A 23,128-nucleotide genomic window follows, 5' to 3' on the forward strand; every position below is an offset into this window, starting at 1 on the left:
TGCTAAATGCTGAAAACATAAATGGATTGGTAATTTTTAGATCAATTCCTACAAATCTGACCTTTCATCAGCTTATTTGATTGACATGCTATCAAACCATTTAGAATTTGATAAACAGCAATAAAAAGTGCCTTGTGAATCAGTACATGCTCACCTGAACATAACTAACATAAAGCAAAACCTTGCAAGAAATATATAGAGCAAAATAAATAATCACACACACTCACACACACTTCTCCACACATTCACGCCTCAGGTAGACAACAAATTGCTACTAGCAGTTCTGGATCCACTGCTGGATAAACTCACCTTGACCGACCTCAACAGAGTTAAACAAGAAACCCAAATGCGAGACGGCTCGTCCTAACGATGGCCGTCTTTACAGGTTTCCCATCGAGACTCTGTGAAACCTCCAAACGGAAGCGCTACATTACCTAACATGGTCTGAACCATTTCTGTTAGATGCTTCTGTAATCCTCAGAAAACGTGAATGACACAAAAGCAACACGTTTGTAAAAGTTATAGTTTTTAAGCGCCCTCAGTACCCAGACTGGCTCTTTTCAGCCAGGATAGCGGCTGCCAGTTGTTGGGCATCTGTAACGTGAGGGTACCGACCCATAACCAGGCGCACAAGCTCAGTGGGAAAGATGTTGCACAGGTTGACGAAGACTTTCTCGCGTACCTCCTGGTAGCGGCTGAGAGGGGGCGGCTCCTGATGCTGATGGGAAGTGTGGGATGGATGAGGAGGAGGAATGGAGGCTTGTCCCCAGGGTACACGCCATGTTTGCTGTCGGTTTTCTGGAAGGCTCTGGAAGGTGAAGGGCTCGTAGCAGGGCTGCTGGTAATACGGCTCCCAGCTTGCCAGCCGTTCCTGATCTGAATATGGATTCCTGGTCAACAAAGGAGAGCGCTCATAGAGCCTGGAGTCGGACACACTATCAAGACGTGTGGAAGCTAAGCCTCGGCCCATTGGAGAACTGTGAGGGGGGTATTCCCCAGGACAACTGGATCTAGCGGCAACCATTTGGTGCTGGAGTTGTTGGCCCATGTAGGACAGCGAGTGCTTAAAGTGAGGCTCTGGAGACTGCTCATCCTGTGTAAAGCTGTGCCCACGAGCCATTCCATGGTGGTACCCCGGGTGTGCTGATGGGACTGGGGAAAGTACACGACCCTGATGGTGGTGATGTGGCGGCGGAGGAAGAACCATAGGCATTGGGTACTGTCTGCGGTGGTGATGAAGATGATGATGGCACTTGAGTCCATCATCCAGCAAGGAGTCGGGTGAGCTCATGCAGGAACGTTCACCAGGAGGTGCTGTGCCATACGAGTCAGAGCTGGCACTGCCTTCACTGCTGCAGTCTGATGCCACCGAACTAAGTCTCGTGTCCATGTCTGGCAGAAAGGGGCGCTCTGGGCTTCTTTGACTGGACAGGTTGAGACCAGAGTAGGCCCGGACAATGGAGTAGTAGCTAAGGTCTGGAGACTCACAGGTGGGGTAGGAGTCCGTTTGAGGAAATGCTGGTAGAGCATGGTTTTTGGAGAAGCATGTTGGTGGTTCTCTCTGATCTTGTGGGTAAGCATTGCAGGAAGGTGGACCACCTGGTGCGGGGGGCAGAGCCAGGCTGCTCTTCTGAGGGTCTGCTTTGGTTTTAGAGCTCAGCTTGTCCTCTACGTCGCTGTAAGAGAGGGTGCGGACAGTGGGGTCGGACTGCCTCTTTGGGTGCCCGCGCTTTCCCTCGCCAGCTCTGTCGTTACGGGAGCCCCCGGGTACACTGTGGCTTTTCACTAGGTTGGATTCACTAGTTCCTTTGGCTGCAGAGGTCTTAGCACTAGCACGGAGCTCATCAGCTACAGCACGCTGGGGCTGGGTGCCTCGCTCGGGGTGGTAGAACTTGCACTTATGCCCGTAGGTGCACTTCTTACCTATGGAAGAAAACACCAACATTTAACAATAATACATCTCCCAAGAATGTTGGTCTTCCATCATGGCCTTATTCCGTTTAAGGAAAAAAAACGGATGGTACAGACAGCTGCCTTACTTGCATTCATTTACCAACTGTTCATCAGATCTATCTTTTTGGAAGGATCTATTAATTGAAATCTATACTTTTAGTGAAGTGCTTCTCAAAGTTGGGTCTAGCAATTGCAGGGGGTTTGTGACACGGTGTTAAGTCCAAAATGAATAAGGAATAAGCCAACAGTAACATATATGACACTAGGCAGGACACACTTCTTAATGCCTGTGTGCAAAGCAGTGATGGCATAGTTACCTTTAAAAAGTAACTTAGTTACTTTATTGATTACTTGATTTTAAAAGTAACTAAGTTAGATTACAAGTTACTTCATTAGTTACATTCAGCAGCTGCCGTAATGCAACTGGAGCTGCGTAGGCGATTGAAGCGGAATAAAAAACTAGAAAGATAGCGGGAAACGGCGTCCTCTGTTCACAAGTGTAAGTAAGTAAATTTTAAAGACAAATAAATAACAAAAAGACGATAAATATACAAAATTTTGGCGAGTGGGGTTTGTAATGAGTCTGTAACTATGGTGATATTACGTCATCACGTCCCCACGTGTAGTACGTAGCGGTGTTGCGTGCATACTGCACACTTCTGTACTGAAAGTATGCACTTCTTTACCGGCCGAGTAGTGCATACTTCCTCCAATCTAGTGCACACTCGATTTCGGACGCAGCTCATGACTTAATTGTCGCATAGGCCAGACGTCACTCCCCGAGTTGCAAAAATAGTAACGCACAGTAACTTGGATAAGTAACTTTAATCTGATTACTGGATTGGAAATAGTAACTCGTTAGATTACTCGTTACTGAAAAATGTGGTCAGATTAGAGTAACGCGTTACTGACATCAGTGGTGCAAAGTCATCTGCCATTTCTAAATAGCCGGATTAGCAAACAGAGAGAAAGATCCAATCTGTCGAAGAGTTTCACTTTCAGTTTTTAGTTGCAGTGGGTCCGGTTTCAGGCAGTAACACAACCCTGGACAAGTTGCCAATTTTCCCCCTACCCCCTTCCCCAATTCCCATCTTCAAAGGCCAACCATGTCTGCATGTACACAGCCAACTGGCTGGAGATTCAAACCTCAATCCCATCAGCAGCACAACACCATTAAAGCGCCCCTGCTGATATTCATCTGAGATATTATAAAAATATTAAAAAACATTTCAACACATGAACTGATTAAGAAATCAAAGACATTCAGCTGTTTAACAGTCGAGTGAGAGCAGCTATATACCATAAGGACAGGGCTGCTTTTTGTGTTCAGGAATGATGGGTCTTTTTCTTAGGAAGTTCTCTAGACTGGGACCGTGACGACCTAGAGGATCATCAGGAGGCATGAACCTAAAAAAAGAGACATCATAATTAAATAGCTATTTTTGTATAGTTAAGACAGGCTGATTCTTAACATACACCGAACAGGCATAACATTATGACCACCTCTCTGTTTCTACACTCACTGTCCACGTTATCAGCTCCACTTACCATATAGGAGCACTTTGTAGTTCTACAATTACTGACTGTAGTCCATCTGTTTCTCTGCATGCTTTGTTAGCCCCCTTTCATGCTGTTCTTCAATGGTCAGCACCCCCACAGGTCCACTACAGAGCAGGTATTATTTGGGTGGTGGATCATTCCCAGCACTGCATTGACACTGACATGGTGGTGGTGTGTTAGTGTGTGTTGTGCTGGTATGAGTGGATCAGACACAGCAATGCTGCTGGAGTTTTTAAACACCTCACTGTCACTGCTGGACTGACAATAGGCAGCGTCCTGTAACCACTGATGAAGGTCTAGAAGATGACCAACTCAAATTGTAGAACTACAAAGTGCTTCTATATGGTAAGTGGAGCTGATAACATGGACAGTGAGTGTAGAAACAAGGAGGTGGTTTTAATGTTATAGCTGATCGGTGTCTGTTACTATGTAAAAGTGTGTTAGCATTAGCATGTGCTTATGTCTTGCCAGTTTTCGTACTTGGTGAAAGGTCGAGATGTAAATCATGGTAATGTAAATATGAATACGACACAAACACTCACTTATCGTTGACAAACGAGTACATGAGGAGTCGTTCATCGATAAATTTCTTCCATTCTGGTTTCTCCACCGCTAAGTCTCTGTAGTTGTCGTTAGAGACGATGATGCCGTCTGATTCGTAGGCTAGCTTGACGATGAACCGGTCATCGTAGCACACCACTCTCCGACCCTGTACCCTGCGAGAGGGGGTGAAGACTAGAATCTTGTCCTTCTCCAGTCGCCTTAGAATCTCCTGATCTGAATGGAGAAATAAAAACAGACTTTAGTCTTGATCGAAATAAAGTCAACAGATGAACAAATGCTGCAAATCAACTCAAGGTTAGAAAAAGATCAAAGTGACCCGACCATTTTAATTGCAATTACAAACCCGATAATGTCTGTTTTTAATCACTTGCACTTACTCCGATGAGGCATAACATTATGACCACCTTTCTAATATTGTGTTGGTCCCCCTTTTGCTGCCGAAACAGCCCTGACCCGTCGAGGCATTGGCCGCCCATGACCCTGTCGCCGGTTTACCACTTTTCCTTCCTTGGACCACTTTTGATAGATACTGACCACTGCAGACCAGGACACACCCCACAAGAGCTGCAGTTCTGGATATGCTCTGACCCAGTCGTCTAGCCATCACAATTTGGCCCTCGTCAAACTCGCTCAAATCCTCACGCTCGCCCATTTTTCCTGCTTCTAACATCAAATTTGAGGATAAAATGTTCATTTGCTGCCTAATATATCCCCCCCCCCACTAACAGGTGCCATGATGAAGAGATAATCAGTGTTATTCACTTCACCTCTCAGTGGTCATAATGTTATGTATGGTCTCAAATACCGCTTGTAGGACCCAATCATTTGCATCATGTGAAGAACATGAACGCCACAGTGGCTTTGAAACATTAATACAAACATGCTGTACCTCTCAACATTAAAGCAATATTTAAGTGCCTTTTCAAGTGATTGAGGATGAAAAGGTGGATTGGTATCCTGTCTGGAGTGAAGTACTGCTTGGCGCCTAGTGATTCCAAGGAAACCAGACCAACAGCGACCCTGACCAGAATGAATATGTAAGGCTTTTTACAGAGCGGAACTTGCCTGTGATAGGAGCATCAGGCCGGGACTGTTCTTTCCTCCAGGCTGGTACAAACACTGTGATGTCTTTGTGGCCACGCTCAAGGAACCAGTCCACTGCGAGCTGAATGCCCTGGCAGGAAAACACCTCCTTGTTGCCGTGGCTGCAAGAGTGAGAGAGTAACAGAGAAGGTGTTAGGTACTAACCACTGTGGACCAAGCTCAAACTAAGCCTCAACATTTCTGGAAAAAAAAATCTCTTATATATATTACACTCGTTCTGCTGCCCTTTTGTGTTTCAATATTAATCTCAACAGGAAAACAGAACATGATTTGTCAACACAACCTGACTACTTTCTTCCGCCCTATATTCTAACTTAAGCAGAAATATACATTTAAATCATTATATAAACTAAAATGAGTGATTATCAATACACTTTATTTAGTTTCATAGAATTTACTCAGTGGCACAGTTAAATCCAGGAAGCAGTTTATTGGTGTGGCGTTTTGGTTCGTGGACACACATTTCCCCACTAAAATAAATTTGAGCTAATAAATCAAATCGCAAACATCACATGTCTTTATCAGTGGTAAACACTGGCTGAAGCCAAGACTTGGAAAACACAAACTTTTGTTTGCTACAACAGAAAAACACAGAGACTGAAACGTTTAGCCCAGCACCGGTGAGATCAGGGTACGATTCTCAGCTGCGCCGACAAGAACAGACGTCTACGCAGACGTGATTAGGCCAAAACCCTATAATAGATTGGCACCCTGTCCAGGCTATTCCTGCTTGTGCCCAGTGTTTCCTGGTGAAACTGGGCCTGGCGTGACCCTGAGCAGTATAAAGCGGTTGATCAAAATGAAATGCAATTAAGAAAATAAATTTGTGATGTATTGTAGTGTATTATTTGCCCTCTGGGAAACATACTTTTACAAGACTAACAGTCATTTTTAAAATAGGAAATTTTGCTTATCCCTAATATTTAAACATCAATTAAAAAAAAAAAAATCAAACAAGACAAAAATATGAAGGAATTGTAAGGAATTGTGCTATAATTATTTTGCTATAATTTACTAATTTCTGCTGTCTAGAGTATGACTAGGGTAAGCAGAATAAGTTACACTGTAAAATGAGTAACAGCCAGTGAAAGCACCTGTGTCATTTTCACTGTATAGTTATCATTATAGACAGAGAAATAATCAACAGATAAGAGGTTATTTTCCTACAGGAACTGAAGAGCTCAAACCAAGCTCTGGTTAAAAAAGGCAAGTAGCTGACTGAGCAATATGAGTAGATTTAGCTTCATGTCAGAGCGTGTGACCGATGTTTCTCAATTAAAGACCTTAACAGATGTCCATAATAAAGTAAAATAGTTAAAGAGTTGGTTACAACTAACTGTGCAAATTAAATATGATTCAATACTGTAAATACAGTCTTTATTTGAATAATTATTAATATATTGCAAAATTGTAATTACTGTGGCAGAGCAGTCACAAAAGCATTTCACTGCCAGTTGTACTGTGTATGACTATGTATGTGACAAATAAACCTTGATTTGATTTAATTTGATTTGAAATGCCATATATAAACTACCAAATTCAGAAACCTCAATTTTTTTATTAGAGTAGGGCTCTGTGTATTGTACATAGAACATATCTTATATATTATTACTTATACATTGAACCCCCAACCCAACGTTTTCCACTCTTAGCTTAATTCCACCAACACGGCAGGACAGGTCTGTAGTGCGCGCTGGTTTGGCTGCGAATCACCAGATGGCTGCTTGTCGCAGTTGGTTACTCTTGATCCCCTCATCCCTACCAGTGGCTGGTCGTGTGACTATGTTATGTTTTGTTTACATGTGCTTGTGTGCTTAAGGAGCTTTTTTTTTTTCGTGTTACCATAGTGGGCTCCTCAGGGAGCACAATCTGGTTGCTGGTTTTTTTTTTATCTCCTATCCTCCCAATGTGTTTATTATTTCTTGTTTCTTATCCTGTCTTCCCGTCCTGTCTCCCCCCCCTGTCATATTGAGTGTTTGGACGGGTGGATGGCTAATTTCGCTGTAATTGCACTTGTTGCAATTTATAGTGACAATAAAGTTCTACTACTACTACTACTATCTATTTATTTATATTAATCTTTTCTCTAATACAACATGCAGTCATGATTCACAGCAGTCACCAGCTAAATAAACAACCACTTACAGCACCGTCACCAGACATATTACTTAAATCTAAAATGAGGGAGAAATTCATGTTTTTTCAGGGTTTTTCTCAGTTAAAATGTAGCAACCCATCTAATGCAATTAGAGCAGCATTATTACTTATTATTACTTATATATGCCTCTCGCTGACATTATTGATTTGCACACTTCTGACAACAGTAACCAAATACATTTCGGCACCTTTCATGTGTTGATCAGCACAGCTTTTATAGGCTATTGTATAACTACAAACTTATAGTCAACAGAACTGGTTCTCACCTCATGGCTACATTGCTGCCATCCACAACTATCGGTCGTAGGTTATCCTTGTCATCCAGCATTGCCTGAGATGGCGACTCAGACCGACGTGAATCAGTAGAGTCAGAAAAGCTACATGCCGAAGAAGACGATGAACCGGAAGACACTAGGGATGAAGAATTGGGTGTAGATAAACCTGCTGCACCACTATCGTTGTCGGACTTGCTGCCGAGTTTGACCAGCTCTCCTAGGATGTCGTTGATCAGTGCATCTGACCCGAGCTTGCTAAGGACCAGCCGGACTAGGTCTTCAGCATATCCCAGCTTCAGAGCAAATTCCAGCTTGGTCTGGTACTCCCTGAGTGTGTCAGAAGGATGTATGTCGTCCTGTGTGTTCTGTGTGACCTCCGGTAACCCTGGAGAATCCAGATCCAGGCACAGAGAGCGGCACAAGGGTGGGTGTACGGTTCGGGCTGATCCATCGCTCTGTGCGAGTGTGCAGCCAGTCTCCACCTCTCCGTCAGAACCGGCGCTGTCCTCCGAATCGGCCCGGGATGAAGGAGCGGGTGTTATAGAGTCAGGGGCCCCGTCATCACCGGAGTCCAATGAGCCCTTTTCCATGCTTGGAGGGGCATCAGCACCGACCTGTCGGTCTACAGCCTTCACGTGGAGGTAGTCCAGATCCAGCCCCAGGTCGAGGATGCGGCCTGCTCCATCATCCAGATGGTCCTTCAGGCCCATGAAGCTGTCACGGACATTCAGTGCCGTGCTGCCAGTGACCCCTACTGACCTCTGGCCCGGCTGCTACTAACCTCTCAGACTGCTCTGTTCATGTGAACCTAGAACAGTGGAAAGACAAAACAGAATGAATTAGAACTAAGAACAACATCCTGTTAAACTTTCACTTCCAATATTGTGCTTAAGCATGCTATTTAAAGGGTCTGTCTCAAAACCTAGTGAGCTCTCTTCAGCATTTTATTGTCATCCTACTCGCACTCCAAAAAAGAAGTCTGTCTCAGTTTTTAGATGCCTCCGAATGATGCCTACTGAGATGCTTTATTCTAACCGATATTCTGACTAAATAACGAGGGAGATCCATGTGCTTTCTCATCTGTGAAGGCAATCCCTGCATACAGTGCAGCAACTTTTTCCACAATGATTTAGGGTCATTTTTCTATAGACAGATGGTCCAAAACTAACTGTAATAGGAATTCCATGCTGCTTTGTTTTAGGGCCTGAAAAACTTGCATTAATTGAGAAAACAATACTTTAAAAACGGTACCAAGAAATGCTACAGAAAGAATATAAGGGTAGTGGTCCATGACCTGATAAAGATCCACTTGAGTGGTACAGTGAGCTATTACACTAGCCTATCACTGCTGAAGTCTGGGTTTAAATTTTAGCTGTGCTATAGGCCGCTGGAGGTCTACACGGACTGAACGGATGAATGGCTATATCAGAGGCTGGATAGCCGAAGTTCATGTCTCGTGCCTAATGATTATGGATGAAACCGGACCCACCACTACCCTGATCAGGATAAAGTAGCCAATCAAAATGAAATTAAATAAATGAACGGATTAGAAACTGTTCCTGCAAAATGACTCAAATGGTCTTGGATTTATTCTAATTTTGATTAGAATTTTAACAAGTTTTATAAGCACCTACAGGAAAAGTTATTGCTATTAAGAGTGTGTTGGTAGTTTAAGCAGATTGTGTTAGTCTACTATTATGTATTTTATGCAGAAATCCAGCTAACTTGCGGGCGCATACCTATTAAATGCTAAAGTCAGGTTACATTTTAACTTTGTGTCGACTGTGGAAAAACTGTGGAGTACAAGTAGGCCCAGATAACTGGGAAGTCATCCGACAGATGCACAGTCTGAGTTTTAATAAGACGTAGCTGAATTATAATGAGCGAGGAAGGAGGGGTGCACTAGCCAAACAAAGGTCGGCCTGGCAAGTCTCCAACTGTTGCTAGGCTGCAGCTGCTTAAAGAACGTTCCTTCCAAATGCCACAACAGAGCGGGAATAATTTAGTCCCATCCAACAAAAGAAGGGAGGGGGGGTAGAAGGAGGGAGGTGGTTTAAGTCTGTCTGACTTGTCAAGCCATAACAAAAGAGTTAGCAGGACAATTCTGTTAGCTCCCCCCAGCATACAAGCAGATAAGCAAATTAGCTGCTAGAAAAGGAGCAATCATCATTGTGTAAAAATAGCGGTAAAAAGTAAACAGGAAACTTTAGCTTTATGGATAGAAATATTTTACTAAATGACCTTGTAATATCTACCAAAATGAAATTTCTGTTTGTTTATAGAGTTTGGTGCACAGCACAACTACATTTGCTGTGATAAACCACAAAACCTGTGCTGAAGATAAACCATCAAGGAATGTTTTGTCTATTGCCACTCACTTCCTCCGTCTTCTACAAATAATGTAAACTAGTAGGAAGTAAAACTAATCTGGCACAAAATAAAAAGCTATTGGCTGGACTCTACAAAATACCAAGCTAAAAACATAATGAAATAATTTCAAACAACTTCAAAAGCAAGTTGGTTGGTACTTAAAAGGTTACAACCATTTTAATATTTAATAAATATGATGTAACATTTATTGCATTATACGTAATATGTACTGGGGTGGTGGGTGGGTGGGTTTTGGAACACTGCATGGCACAGTGCCTAAAGTCTGCTGGCACTGTCAGTTATTTGATTTGTTGGCATTTTTTAAATTCACCAGTAATGCCGCCCCGCCCAACCGTGTGTCCATACCAAGGAGATAATGCATATGTTACATGCCGATCTGCTAGAGTTCATGCATGGTGAAGTGATGTAGGGGGGGTTGGGGGGAGGGGTAACGCTGTGCCGTCTACACTCCTGAGACAAAAGCGAGGATGAGGGCCAGTGGGATGCAGCCAGCAGGGCAACAGATGTCTGCTGAGGCCACAGGGGAAAAGCAACTGGTGTTCTCCTCCTGCTTCTACCATGACGCTCAATAGAGCAGACTGCCGCATATGCCCCGCCTCTAAGCGTCACATGACAAAGCGAAACCTCGTCTTAACCCCGGAGTGCAAACATGCAAGCGGCAACGGCCATGTACATGGGTAACGCCCCCCCCCCCAACTCCAAAAAAGAAAAACTCCTGGGGTACCTTTAACCTTCTAAACCCATGTACACGCCAGTGAACTACCCTTCATCTACATTTTCTAACCCGTTTGGAAAAATTTTAACTTTTGTAATCTTAATAAAAGCAATTAGCAGTATCAATAAAAAAGAATTGTATTATTTTTAAGGACCAGACTGTAGTGCCCAGATACTTAATCATATACACAAGAGGAGTTGGGTTTTTAGGGCACCAAGCAAGAGCTTTAACTGATCTGGCTTCAAGTGATCAATTAAAGATAAAGCTACCTGATTAAAAAGTGGAGTCAGTTTTAGCTTGTGCAAGGTAGGCACAAGCCACACCAGGCCTTTGTGCATAAGACAAAGTACAAAAGCTACACTGCAGTGTGTACAATGAATAAGTATGGACATTAGACCTATGATCACCTATGAACTTTAATAAACTTTATTTATTTTCTGTAAGACCCTTTAAGTAAAAAATTTGATGTTAAAAAAGGGGGTATAAAACGTCTGCATATTTATGAAAAATAATTTAAAGCTGCCACCAAATAATTGCCACATTGCCACCTACAACTAGTGCAAAAGAACTGCCATTAGAGCTGTTACGCAAAAATGACAAGACCAATGTTGCAAAAACAATGAGCTAAAAATAACAGAATTTATACTAAACAATCATGTTTTATTTCCCAAAAAAGGCCAAAACAACATGTTTAAGAACTTAGTTAAACCAAATGGTTACATGAACTCACCGGAAGTTGAGACAGCCTGTACCAAAAATCCACTTCAAAGTTCCCTAAAAGTGCTCTAAATAAAATACAAATCGTACTCCTCAACCCAGTATCAGTCAGACGCAATGGATTGTCCAGCACAAACTAGCAAATCCTCTCCGTGCACTTGTACTTTATTCCAACTGAAACTGGAGTAAAGCTTCCCAGATTGTATTGCGACGGGCCTTCAAACGCCCGGCTCGACTGAAGAAGAGACTCTGCACCATAGATCTTTTTTCTGCACAAGGCAGTTTAAACAATAAGAGCTGGAGCAGATGGAGGTACAATGTCTACCATTCCCTATTACTGAGTCGCTGCCCATGAGCCAATGGGTGAGCAGCAAGATCACAATGGAACACACTCTCAAACTGGGGGAGCGTGCAGATAAGCCAGTGGCTGTCATTCCAAAAGGTCTTCCCTCGTGCGGCCCATGAATCAATGAGGGGTGTGTAGCCAACAATAGAGCCACACAAAAGAGGGCCCGAGCAGGCAGCTGCAGCACGAGGCCTCGGCTATTAGGGAGCAGGCCGGCAGTGGGAAACACCTGGCTAGTTGAGGGACTACAGTGGCTCACCCTTCTTTGTGTTTTTTCTTTGACTGGACGCTCGAGGGGGGGCTGGGTCACAACCAAACAATAGGCCAAATTATGTTAAAAGCATGGCATGCTGCTTAAAAAGAGAGAGCTGGGGAGAGAAAGGACAGGGAGAGAGAGTGGGGGTGTTCTTAAAAGGGGCGAAGTGTGCCTCTGTGCTGGGGGGCATCTGAACAACTGCAAACAATAAGCATGTTTCACGAGTTATTGGAAAAAAGACATCTTCATTGTTGGGACACACTTCCACAAAATGCCATTTTAAAAAGAAGAGGCCAGTATGATGGGCTATAAAGCCCCATGTTTCTGGTGTGGTCTGTTGCATGGTCAAATGTTGGCACCTTGTATTTCCTTTTGCGAAATGGATCCTACCTCTCATACTGCTGCAGGAAGGCACAGACCAAAAGCTTTGCATTTTGAAGGAAGAAATTATTTGACCTTTCAGACAAACTAGTAAAACTAAATCAAAAGATCTAGATCAGTCAGATGATACAAATCAAGCAGAAATGACAGCAGGTCTGCAACAATCAACAAGATTTATAAAATTCCATAAAAATAAAAGTGTCTATTAACAAACCAGTCTATAGCCTGATCCACACTAGCACGGTACATTTTTGTTAAAAGGTCATAAATATGTTTTGACAACAATATCTTTTCAGTCCATTTTTTATTTGATAAACCTTCTGTCCACAATAAAATGAAATCGGCATCCAGGTGCAGGTGTCGAAGTCATTATGTTATTTCAGCTGCTTTTATTTGTTGTGAGTGGACAATCAAGCTGAGTAAACCAAATCCCAAATGTTTTTTTACCCTTTATATCCGTGCTCTAATGCTGTAGTTTATTTTACGTCATTAACAATAGTGGGTCAGTAATGTACCGCTGTGCCACCCGAGTGCACTATATATATTATAGGAATATCACAAATATAAGATTATTTTTCGACTTCCTTTCAAGTACAACAGTCATGAGTTTTTCCATATTGATAGCTAAGAGTGTCAATATATTACTTGGTTTAAATCCACATTAAGTATTTAATAGTAACAAAGACACCTTAAATTCAATAAAAAAAGACCCAAAATGGTGAGCAAAAGAGGTTATCTTTTCTATAGAAAGAAAATGGCAGCACATTCTGATTTAGCTCTGGACTAATAAGATCATTTGTTTTAGTTCATATTTAGTTGATGAGAAACCAGAGCTTGAAGCTACAGCAGAGATCACATAGTTTATACCTGAGAAGCCCATCCAAATCCAATGAAATCAAAATCAGTTATAGTACTATTAGCAGAAAGGTGGGGTATATCTACTATGTATATCAAACATATTAGATATCTCCTCCCTTCAAATTACCAATAGTATCATTTTACCACTATCCTGGCCCTCATTTTTTCTGATTTGATGAACCTGTAATAGCAGAATAGCTATGCAGATCAGCATAGTGAGAATGAATAATGAATAAAGTCTAGCAGGTCTCTTACTCTGCAACACCAATTAAAAAATATAGAATATTAAAAGTAATTATGTCAGATTAGATTTATTTCAACAGCTTCGCTCACTGTACAAAGGTCAAGTAAATGGCACTTGTGCTGGGTTTGAACTCAGCTGCTACACGTACAACAATGCCTCAAAAGGATGTGAAACATGCTATCTGAAAAGTCTGCAAGTAAAAAATCATCAGAGGAGGAACTTCTTACTTTAGATTCAGCACTTCATTTGATTTCATCATATTTCAATAGATAATAGATCTGACTGTAATGAAATTTAAATCGACGATATCAATTTATGATCAGTAATAAATAAAATTAAAACCATTGGTTGAAATAGGGTGGCAGACAGGTAATTCCATTTTTTACTAGAGAACTATTTTGTAAATGTATAATAGTTCTGTAAGTAGTAATCATTTATTTTATTATTATTATTATTATGCACTAAAAAAGCATTTTGGTTTGTGAGCTCTCTGAACACAGTTTAGTTTAGAGTAACAAAAAACAGAATGTGTGTGGGTGTATTTTACTGCAAACTGCAAACTTGTATAATACTACATTCAGCTAATTCAGTAAAATACCAATAATTTTGACAAACCATCAAAAAAGTTATCAAGTGTGTTTCTGCTTCTGGTGTCTGAAATATTCTGCCTCAAAAATCAGGTTCTTTTCCTTTCTTCCATTCCTATCTTCTGAAAGTGGGTCTTGTGTGTATTGTTGTCCAACATTTAGAATAAGCCTGATAAAAGTCTATAATGAGATTTAATCTAGCCAAATTCACACTAGAGCTGGAACAATATATTGTGTCAGCATGACATCACCTGCATTTGCATAGACGGTAGTTACCTAGCAAAAGCTGTAACAGTAAGTTTGGATGACAAACACAAAATGTTTTTAATGTTTTTTTTTACAGTGGAAACAGTTTGCTCGATGTCAGCTTAAACCATGTACTGTTATTTTTTTTATTTAAAAATCTAATAAGGAACTGTAACCGTGGCTGCTGGTACAAACATTTGTTTCCGTAAAAGCTGGGACATTTTGTAAAATTTAATAAAAACAATTATCTGAAAAGTTGAAACTATTCTGAAATGTCCTAGATAAGTAGGTGAATTAGCAACTGATGAATAACTGGGAATTATGATTGGGCATTAAAGAAGGATTCACCAAAGGCTCAGTGTATGCAAGCAAAAATGGATTATGTCTCATGAGTTTGTGCCAAACTTTATAAGAGAACTGTCAATCAGTTTAAAAAGAACAATTTGCTACATTTTCTTTCACTATGTACCATATATTATATTGTGAAGAGATTTAGGAAATATGGAGAAATTTACCAGGATGGACAAGGCTGAAAACTACTGTTCAATGTGTGCGACCTTTGAGCCCTCAGACAGCAATGCATTAAAAACCATAATGCTACTGTGATAAACATGTTTACACGGGCTCAGGAGTATTTTGAAAAGCCTTCATCAATTAATACTGCTGCGTTAATAAAGGCAACCTGAAACTCTTTTGTGCAAAGAGAAGCTGGGCATCAATTCAACGCAGAAACACTGCAGAGTTCTCTGGGACCGAGCTTATTTCAGATGGACTAAAAGAAAGTGAAAATGTGTGCTGTGATCAGATGTGTCACCATTTCGGCTTGTATTAGAGAAAAATGGATCCCGCATTCTCTGTGCCGAAGACAAAAGAAACTGTTATCAGACTGTTATCAGCGCACGGTGCAAGAGCCAACATCTGTCATTGTATAGGGGTGCATCAGTGCCCATAGCCTCTGTGACTTGTATATGTAAATTGTGATTTTAGGGAGACATATGCTGCCATCAGGGCGACATCTTTTTCTGGGAAGTTCATGGTTATTACAGCAAGATAAAGCAAGAATGTACAAAAAGTCCACTAGCAAAACCACAACTATTCGTATCCTTAGTTCCAAAATGATTTAAAAGATTGATAGGAAGGGTGATACAGTGACAACGTTTTGACTGTGTGGCAGACATTACACTCTATTTTTTATATTTAGAAAATACAATTAAATTGGTCAGTAAAAACATTATAAATTTTAAATAAAAGTTTCAGATAATTAAAAGATTCTTGCCTTTATTGCATTTTACAAAATGTCCCAACTTTTCCCAGACACCGAGTTTGTTTACATTTATCAAATGTATTTAAAATAAATGATCCAATACTGTAATAAAGTTATTTAACAAATGCTGTTATTAAATCAAAAGTGTTTAATTATATACCATACACTTAGTTATAAGCAGATAGCTGATTGGTGTCCCTCTTTCTACCTCAATGAGCAACAACTGTTGTGGTTAATTTGATACATGAAGTAACTTTCTAACAATACCAATCTGATATTTATTAGACAAATATTGCAATATAATGCCTTCATAGTAGCACTGGGCCCTATTTTGCACTAAATCCATCTGAATTGCTCGCAAAACAAATCAATTAACATTTACTTTATGCAAGTAACAACAAGAGGAAAAAATAAACATGAAAAGCATTTTTCACACCCCACATCAGTAGAAATGTAACCACATTTATACAGATTGGTTGTGTGCAGGTTGACAGTGAAGCTTGTTGGACAGGACAAGCTGCTTGACTCGTGCTGACTTTCTAATTGCTCCTCAGCTGCCGAGTCGCTCCTCAGGGTCAGCTAACTGACGACCATCTGTTTGGTGGGCCAATGTAAACAGGTGTCATCATGACACCAACTGCCTGAGGTTATCAAATGCTCCTGTCTGGATGGTTCAGGCCTAAAATGAGCTGATATAGCTTGTGACTCATTTGAATTTGGTGTTTAATTATTGATGTAAAAATCTTTGATTGTTGAATAATTTTATTGCGGAACATAAATGGCTTAGAAAAAGAAGCTCCACCACTACTTCCACTAACAGAGATGGATACTTTGGCTTTTTTTCTTTTAGACAACTAATACCTAAATACGATTCCAAACAGCAAAATTAGGGGGTCAGGGGGCTAAACCGGAAGGCAATTTTAACAGGTTGTTACTGTACGATTTGAGATACACTATATCTGAGGTAATGCTTTTCTAAGATGTCCACCCAGGCCTATGTCCGAGTGAAATTTTCAATATACACTTTTTAAAGTTCTGCCATTAAACAGCCATTTTCAAAGTTAAATTACAACCAAAATCAAATGATATAAAAATAAAAATATTGTTCTGAACTGTATTCTGTTCAGGTTCTAAGCAAGTCCAGTTCCACCAGGAAACACTGGGTGCAAGGTAGGAATACTCCAGACACTGCACCAGTCCATCACAAAGCTTTACATTCACCCAACAGGCCTTTTGTTTTTGTTTTTTACCACTTTCTTGTTTCTTTTACATGTAAAATAAGTTCTTCATTTTAGAACAAATTTCTTTTTAAAAGTGAAAGGCCTGAAAAGCTTAATATGTAAAGAAATCCTCAGTTAGGATTTTACCTTGTCAGTATTTCAGGTCTGTACTATATTGTATTTGATCCACTGCTAGTCAATGTATCACGGTAAATGTAACACAAAAAAAAACTCTGAGTCAAGACAATGCATAAATGCCATAGGGGTGGTGGCCTTTATTGACCCTCACAAAAGCCAGCTGATGTGGTCAGCAAGGGGGAGGATTACTTTCCAAATCCCATTTACTCAGCAGCTTCTCTCAAATCAAATCACCAGAAGGTGGCCTTATGGCTGAGACGTCTTTTCCATGCCCCTAAGTCTTGCTTTTTGCAGACCCTTTCAGTCAAAGGGATAACTAACTGAGCTAGACCTACAGCAACTCCAGCTGATCAATTTAGTTGCTTAGGATTTTGAGCATGGTGCATTTCTAATCCTCTGATAGTATGCAATAGATTGCTGCCCTTTCCAGGGTATTCCTGCCTTGTGCCCTTGTGACACAATGGTCTACAAGAGCCCTGAGCTAAATCCCATTTAACACCTTTGGGATGGTTTGGAACACTGGTTGTAAACCAGGCCTATTCATCCAACATCAGTGTCTAAACTGAATGACTGAATGGGCACAAATTCCCACAGAGACAATTCAGCATCTTGTTGAAAGCTTTTCTCAAAAAGATTAGGCTGTTATACTGTAACTGCATGGGCAACTCCATACTCCAGGACAGGGTAAGCTCATTGGTTAAGGAACTGGTCCAAAGATGAGCAAGGCCCTCAACCCTTAATTGCTTTGTTTTGTCTTATAGTCAACGTAAATATTTATGCCCATGGTTTTAAAATGATGTCCAACAAGCTTTTACAAGCATACTTTTGGCCATAAGGTATACTTAACACAAGTTGAACATTTGTCTGTAAATCATGATCATACCTTTTCACTTGCTAATACTGAAGCATATTCATCTAAATTAACATTCATATATTAAATGTTGGATGGCACGGTGGCGCAGTGGGTAGCAGCAAGAAGGACCTGGGCAGCCAGGTTATGTTCTATCTGTGTCTGGGTTTCCTTTGAGTGATCCGGTTTCCTCCCACAGTCCAAATACATGCAGAAGGCCAAATGGAGCTACTAAATTGCTCTGAGTGTACATGTGTGTGTTAATGTGTGTGTCTGCCCTGCGATGAACTGGCAACCTTTTTTGCCTTTCGCCCATTTAACCAAACCCACCAGGACCCTGACCAGGATAAAATGGTGGTAAATCAGACAAAAATGAATTAATAAATAAGTAATCACTTTTTAATCGACTGCCAGTTTTAAAGTGCAGCCTTTTATGAAACTTCTTTCTCAATTCATACTTTGTTTTTCTATAAATTAATGATGATAGATGCTGTGCCCAGACTGTATAAAGCAGCAGAGGGGGAATGCCATGCTCCAGGGTGCAGGGTGAGGACCTTACAGACTGGCTTAGAATGGAGAGATGGTCCCTAAAGGCATGGGGGCCAGCTGTTGGTACGAGCTTAGACACCATCCCCAGCCAGAAGAACCTATTGTGAGTTCAGGCCTCTGTGCAAACCTTTCACCAGGCCATGGTCATGTCTGTGGGTAGGGGGGAACCTCCCAGCTGACTAGGCAAGTATGGAAACCCCAGTGGAACACAATCTGTTTCTATGACTTTTAATGAAATGTTTAAATGCACAGTCTGTTACATACTGCAATGAACCATTTTCAGGCACCAGTGTTAAAGGGTCAAGCTTAAACCTGACACAAAGTCAGTCACAGTTTAGGATCTGATGGTTATCACTAGGGATGCATCAATACCATTTTTTCCCAACCGAGTACGAGTACAAGTACATGTATTTTTGTACTTGCCGATACCAATACCGATACCTATTGGATCAGATATCTGACATGTTAGAACAGGGGTTTTCAACCTGGAGGAGTACTTGTCTGGGGGGGCGCCAGTGCCTGACCAGGGGGGCGTGGCATTATGAGATTTTTTTACTTCTAAAACTAAAGCAATTAATTTTTCACCCACGGGAGACATATTTAATTAGTCTAACTGACCACGCTCACACGCACGTTTAATGTTATTCAGTTCAGTCTGAAAAAAACCTTCAAAATAGAGCCATCAGCGAAGATAAACCGGTGACAAAAGCAATGACCGCTGTTATAGGACGTGTGTGTGTGTCTAAGAGAGGAGATGCTCTGTTCACAGTATTGATATAAGTGATTCAGGAGTCAATTCATTTTAAGCGCAGCGTAAGTTTCTTTTCTCAGTCATCTCTCCATGTTTACTGTTATAATGAATGTTGCGGTTGTAAATAAACACCAACTACTACAGAACATCCTGTGTGACTCGCTTACCTTAAAAAGCTCAGGCTTAATTATACTGCTTATTACCACAGAGCGGGAGCCGACTCAGAGTCGTTCTGTCTGTGGAGCTAAACGTTTTCTGTCAGTCAGAGCAGATGATCCTGAACTAACCAACTTAGTAATTGATGAACTTTTGTCTATGCTGGACTCTGTGAAGTAACGTTTTCTGCTCTCATCTACATCAAAAAGCAAGAACCGCTTATGATTTACCAAAGTGAACCACGAACTTATATAATGTGCTGATAGAATCGGCTCAGATGGGGTCGGACTGTATTATTTTAATTATTAATATAAGTAATATTTTCAATCAGCAAAATTGCATCGTATGTATGATGTGCTCAACGTTATTTTAGCTTGTCAGAAGCTTGCTCGATGATTTCTGTGCGGTGGTTGACGAAGGGGAGGGGGCGTGGCGCAAGTGGGGGTGGGGTGCAAGTTCGCGGTTGGCACACGCGCGCTCACACTTAGTGATCGAGAGCCAAGTTTTGATCGCCGAGCGAACGCCGAGTTGCTCCCGAGCCGGCAAATCTAGCGCCGACCAGCCGCCGAGCGGAAATCAGGGCAAAAGTCATGTAGTGTGAACTAGGCGCAACGCAGCAATAGACACGGTATCGGCAGTGGCGGAGCCAGACAATTTTCATAGGGGTGGCCAGACTGAGACCATTGCTCACACAGGGGTGGCACAGAAACTGATACCTTTTTGTATGTGGTCACTCACTCATTTACCTATACAGGCAGTAAGTGCCATGTAGAATTACATCACGAAGAATAATAAGCTTTTTTTCCTCTCTTCATTTTCTCTGACAAGTGAAAAACCAGAATATAGCCTATAACCTTAACGTTATGAGGAAGAATTTCAAAGATATTCCTTTGCAATACTTTATCATTTGGCTGCCAACTTGTGTGTAATGATGAGACTCATTTGAACACCAGAACATGCTAGTGTGAATGCATGGAAAACAAATTTTAATTTTCTTTCAAGAATATGATACAGACTGACCAACACTATTAAGCCAAATCAGCATTAAAAATAGACTTTACTTTTAATAGCCTTCTACAATGCTGGAGCTTCTTAAAACGGAATATATATTTTTTTAAATAGAAGTGTTATTTAACTGCTATTAAATTGTTTTCCAACAAAATCCGCCCAATTAGGATGATAACCGCCCAATCTGGCAACACTGGAACGCGCAGAGCCAGCTGGCGCCTTTACTCGTAGCTCGCCACAAATACTACTAAATAGTAATAGTAGTACTAGTAGCACTAAGTAGTACTACTTCTGTAATTGTGTTGGTGGTTGACATTTATGTCGAGTGTATTACTGCACTGTTTTGGTGGAGAACTACTTCTTTGAGGTGCGCTGTTGAATTGCGTCCCTGTGAGAACACCTGCGTGCAGAAATGCTTCCGCAAAAAAAGTTGCCGGTGATGGGGGGGCCGGAGGGGTGGCCGAAGATTCATTTATGGTGGCCATGGCCACCACTGGCCACCCCCTGGCTCCGCCCCTGGGTATCGGATGTTTAGTATCGGAGCCTCGTTTGCGAGTACGAGTTAATGAGCGCGGTATCGGCAAATACCCGATACCAGTATCGGTACTCATGCATCTCTAGTTATCACACTGTTTACAATACTGAATAACAGTGTATTTCAGTTTATTACTGTGTAAAACAACAGTCTTTTCATGTCACTTAAAAGGAATCTCCCATTTTTGTCCATCAGCTGTTTAGGCATTTCCAAGAAGCCTAACAACTAAAAATCTTAACCTTTTTTACCTACATGTTTACTAATCCTCCTGTGCTAAGATAAGCTAGTAATTATTTTTACAAGCCAGGTAGACATTTAATTTGTTGTTTATACCAACACAGCAGAGCTGGGCGGTATGACGGTACATTCGGGATACCGGCTTTGATTCCTCGTACGGTATTATTTTTTCATCAGTGGTGACTGGGAGACTGCAAAATCTCGTTTTATTTGTTAAATTTGCTAACGGTAATTGTATAATACTTACATATTATATTAATAATAAACATCGTGTGTATACACCGATCAACCATAACATTAAAACCACCTCCTTGTTTCTACACTCACTGTCCATGTTATCAGCTCCCCATTCATGCTGTTCTTCAATGGTCAGGACCACCACAGAGCAGGTATTATTTGGGTGGTGGGTCATTCTCAGCACTGCAGTGACACTGACATGGTGGTGGTGTGTTAGTGTGTGTTGTGCTGGTATGAGTGGATCAGGCACAGCAGCGCTGCTGCAGTTTTTAAACACCTCACTGTCATTGCTGGACTGAGAATAGTCCACCAATCAAAAATATCCAGCCAACAGCGCCCTGTGGGCAGTGTCCTGTGACCACTGATGAAGGTCTATGATGACGACCAACTCAAACAGCAGCAATAGATGAGCGATCGTCTCTGACTCTGACCAACTAGGTAGGAGTGTCTAATAGAGTGGACAGTGAGTGGACACGGTATTTAAAAACTCCAGCAGCGCTGCTGTGTCTGATCCACTCATACCAGCACAACACACACTAACACACCACCACCATGTCAGTGTCACTACAGTGCTGAGAATGACCCACCATCCAAATAATGCCTGCATCTGTAGTGGTCCTGTGGGGGTCCTGACCATTGAAGAACAGCATGAAAGTGGGCTAACAAAGCATGCAGAGAAACAAATGGACTACAGTCAGTAATTGTAGAACTACAAAGTGCTCCTATATGGTAAGTGGAGCTGATAAAATGGACAGTGAGTGTAGAAACAAGGAGGTGGTTTTAATGTTATGGCACACGTACTGATTCCATCATTATTGTGTTAATTTGTGGGGCCAAGCAAACCTTATAGTAGTCAAAACCTTCACTATATACATGGTGAAATGAAAATGTTCTGCTCTGGCATGTAAAATAAAAGCCACAGACATATAAAAGTCCCAGTCATACAAAAAATAAAACATACCGTGATATACCGTGAAACCGTCAGAATATTAAAAATACCGTGACACAAATGTTTGGTCATACCGCCCAGCCCTACTACAAAGTACTACTGAAAAGCAAAGAAATTTAAAGCAATCAATCATCAGGTTTAACAATCTTACATTTTCATGCACTGCAGGTTTTATGTCAGTGATTATCTTTTTACATTGCAACTGTATGTGTTTACTTTTGAAATTTGATTCGTTTTTCCTGAAATATTAGCCTGTACCATTCTCTTTTTAAGACATTGACTATATTTGTAAACCATTGCATATTTTACCTCAGAACACAGAGACATTGATCAGAAGAATGCGATTTAATATCATTATTTAGCTTTCCGTTGTATTACAGACAGCGTTCAACAGCGACCACAACAAACCAACGGCCCGGAATATGTGCTAACCCGGCTAACGGGCTAACATTCAGCGAGTTTACCTTACCTAGCTCAGCTTTTAGTGTGACTGTTAATAGTGAAATACACGCACGAAACCCGGTAAATAATACTGCCGTTATTCAACACAACAGCAATACGCATTTAATGCTGTTTTAGCATGCATGCTACCCGCCCGCTCGACATAGTTTTACTCAAGTGTTCATTTTATACAAAATTAAACGGCACATGCCGACTATAACTGTCTGTACTCAGCGTCAACGTTTTATTACCATGATATTTCACTAGAAAAATAATAACACCACGGATAATTTATAAATGTAATATAACTTACCGTTTCAGCTATGCTAACTGGTTAGCGGTCCATCATCGCCCAGTCCCAGCCCCTCCTTTCAACACAGCCAGGATCTGACCAGCCACCTGCCGGGCACTCAACCTGGCGTTCGACAATAAGCCGCGT

The 23,128-nt window shown here is 41.3% G+C and overlaps 1 protein-coding gene across 1 annotated transcript; it reads right to left on the bottom strand.

The window, feature by feature from the left end:
• Positions 1–538: 538 nt before the first annotated feature.
• LOC134329300 (probable ribonuclease ZC3H12C) lies at positions 539–23,066 on the bottom strand. The gene is made up of 6 exons (XM_063010513.1): positions 23,003–23,066; positions 7,605–8,421; positions 5,143–5,282; positions 4,056–4,290; positions 3,254–3,360; positions 539–1,923 (listed from the first exon to the last, which is right to left on the bottom strand). The coding sequence occupies exons 2-6, from the start codon at positions 8,321–8,323 to the stop codon at positions 539–541; spliced, it is 2,586 nt and encodes an 861-aa protein (XP_062866583.1). The 5' UTR covers positions 8,324–8,421; positions 23,003–23,066.
• Between the last annotated feature and the right edge of the window lie 62 nt (positions 23,067–23,128).

The sequence above is a fragment of the Trichomycterus rosablanca genome, chromosome 15, assembly GCF_030014385.1.
Source record: "Trichomycterus rosablanca isolate fTriRos1 chromosome 15, fTriRos1.hap1, whole genome shotgun sequence".
Taxonomy (NCBI): Eukaryota; Metazoa; Chordata; class Actinopteri; order Siluriformes; family Trichomycteridae; genus Trichomycterus; species Trichomycterus rosablanca.

Bases quoted from the DNA above. Each gene is read 5' to 3' on its own strand.
- LOC134329300 (XM_063010513.1), bottom strand. From the start codon at position 8,323: ATGGGCCTGAAGGACCATCTGGATGATGGAGCAGGCCGCATCCTCGAC. The intron at 4,291-5,142 runs GCAAGTTCCGCT...TTCTCCATTCAG, and splicing joins GCCTGATGCTCCTATCACAG to ATCAGGAGATTCTAAGGCGA. The intron at 3,361-4,055 runs GTGAGTGTTTGT...CTCTTTTTTTAG, and splicing joins TACTCGTTTGTCAACGATAA to GTTCATGCCTCCTGATGATC.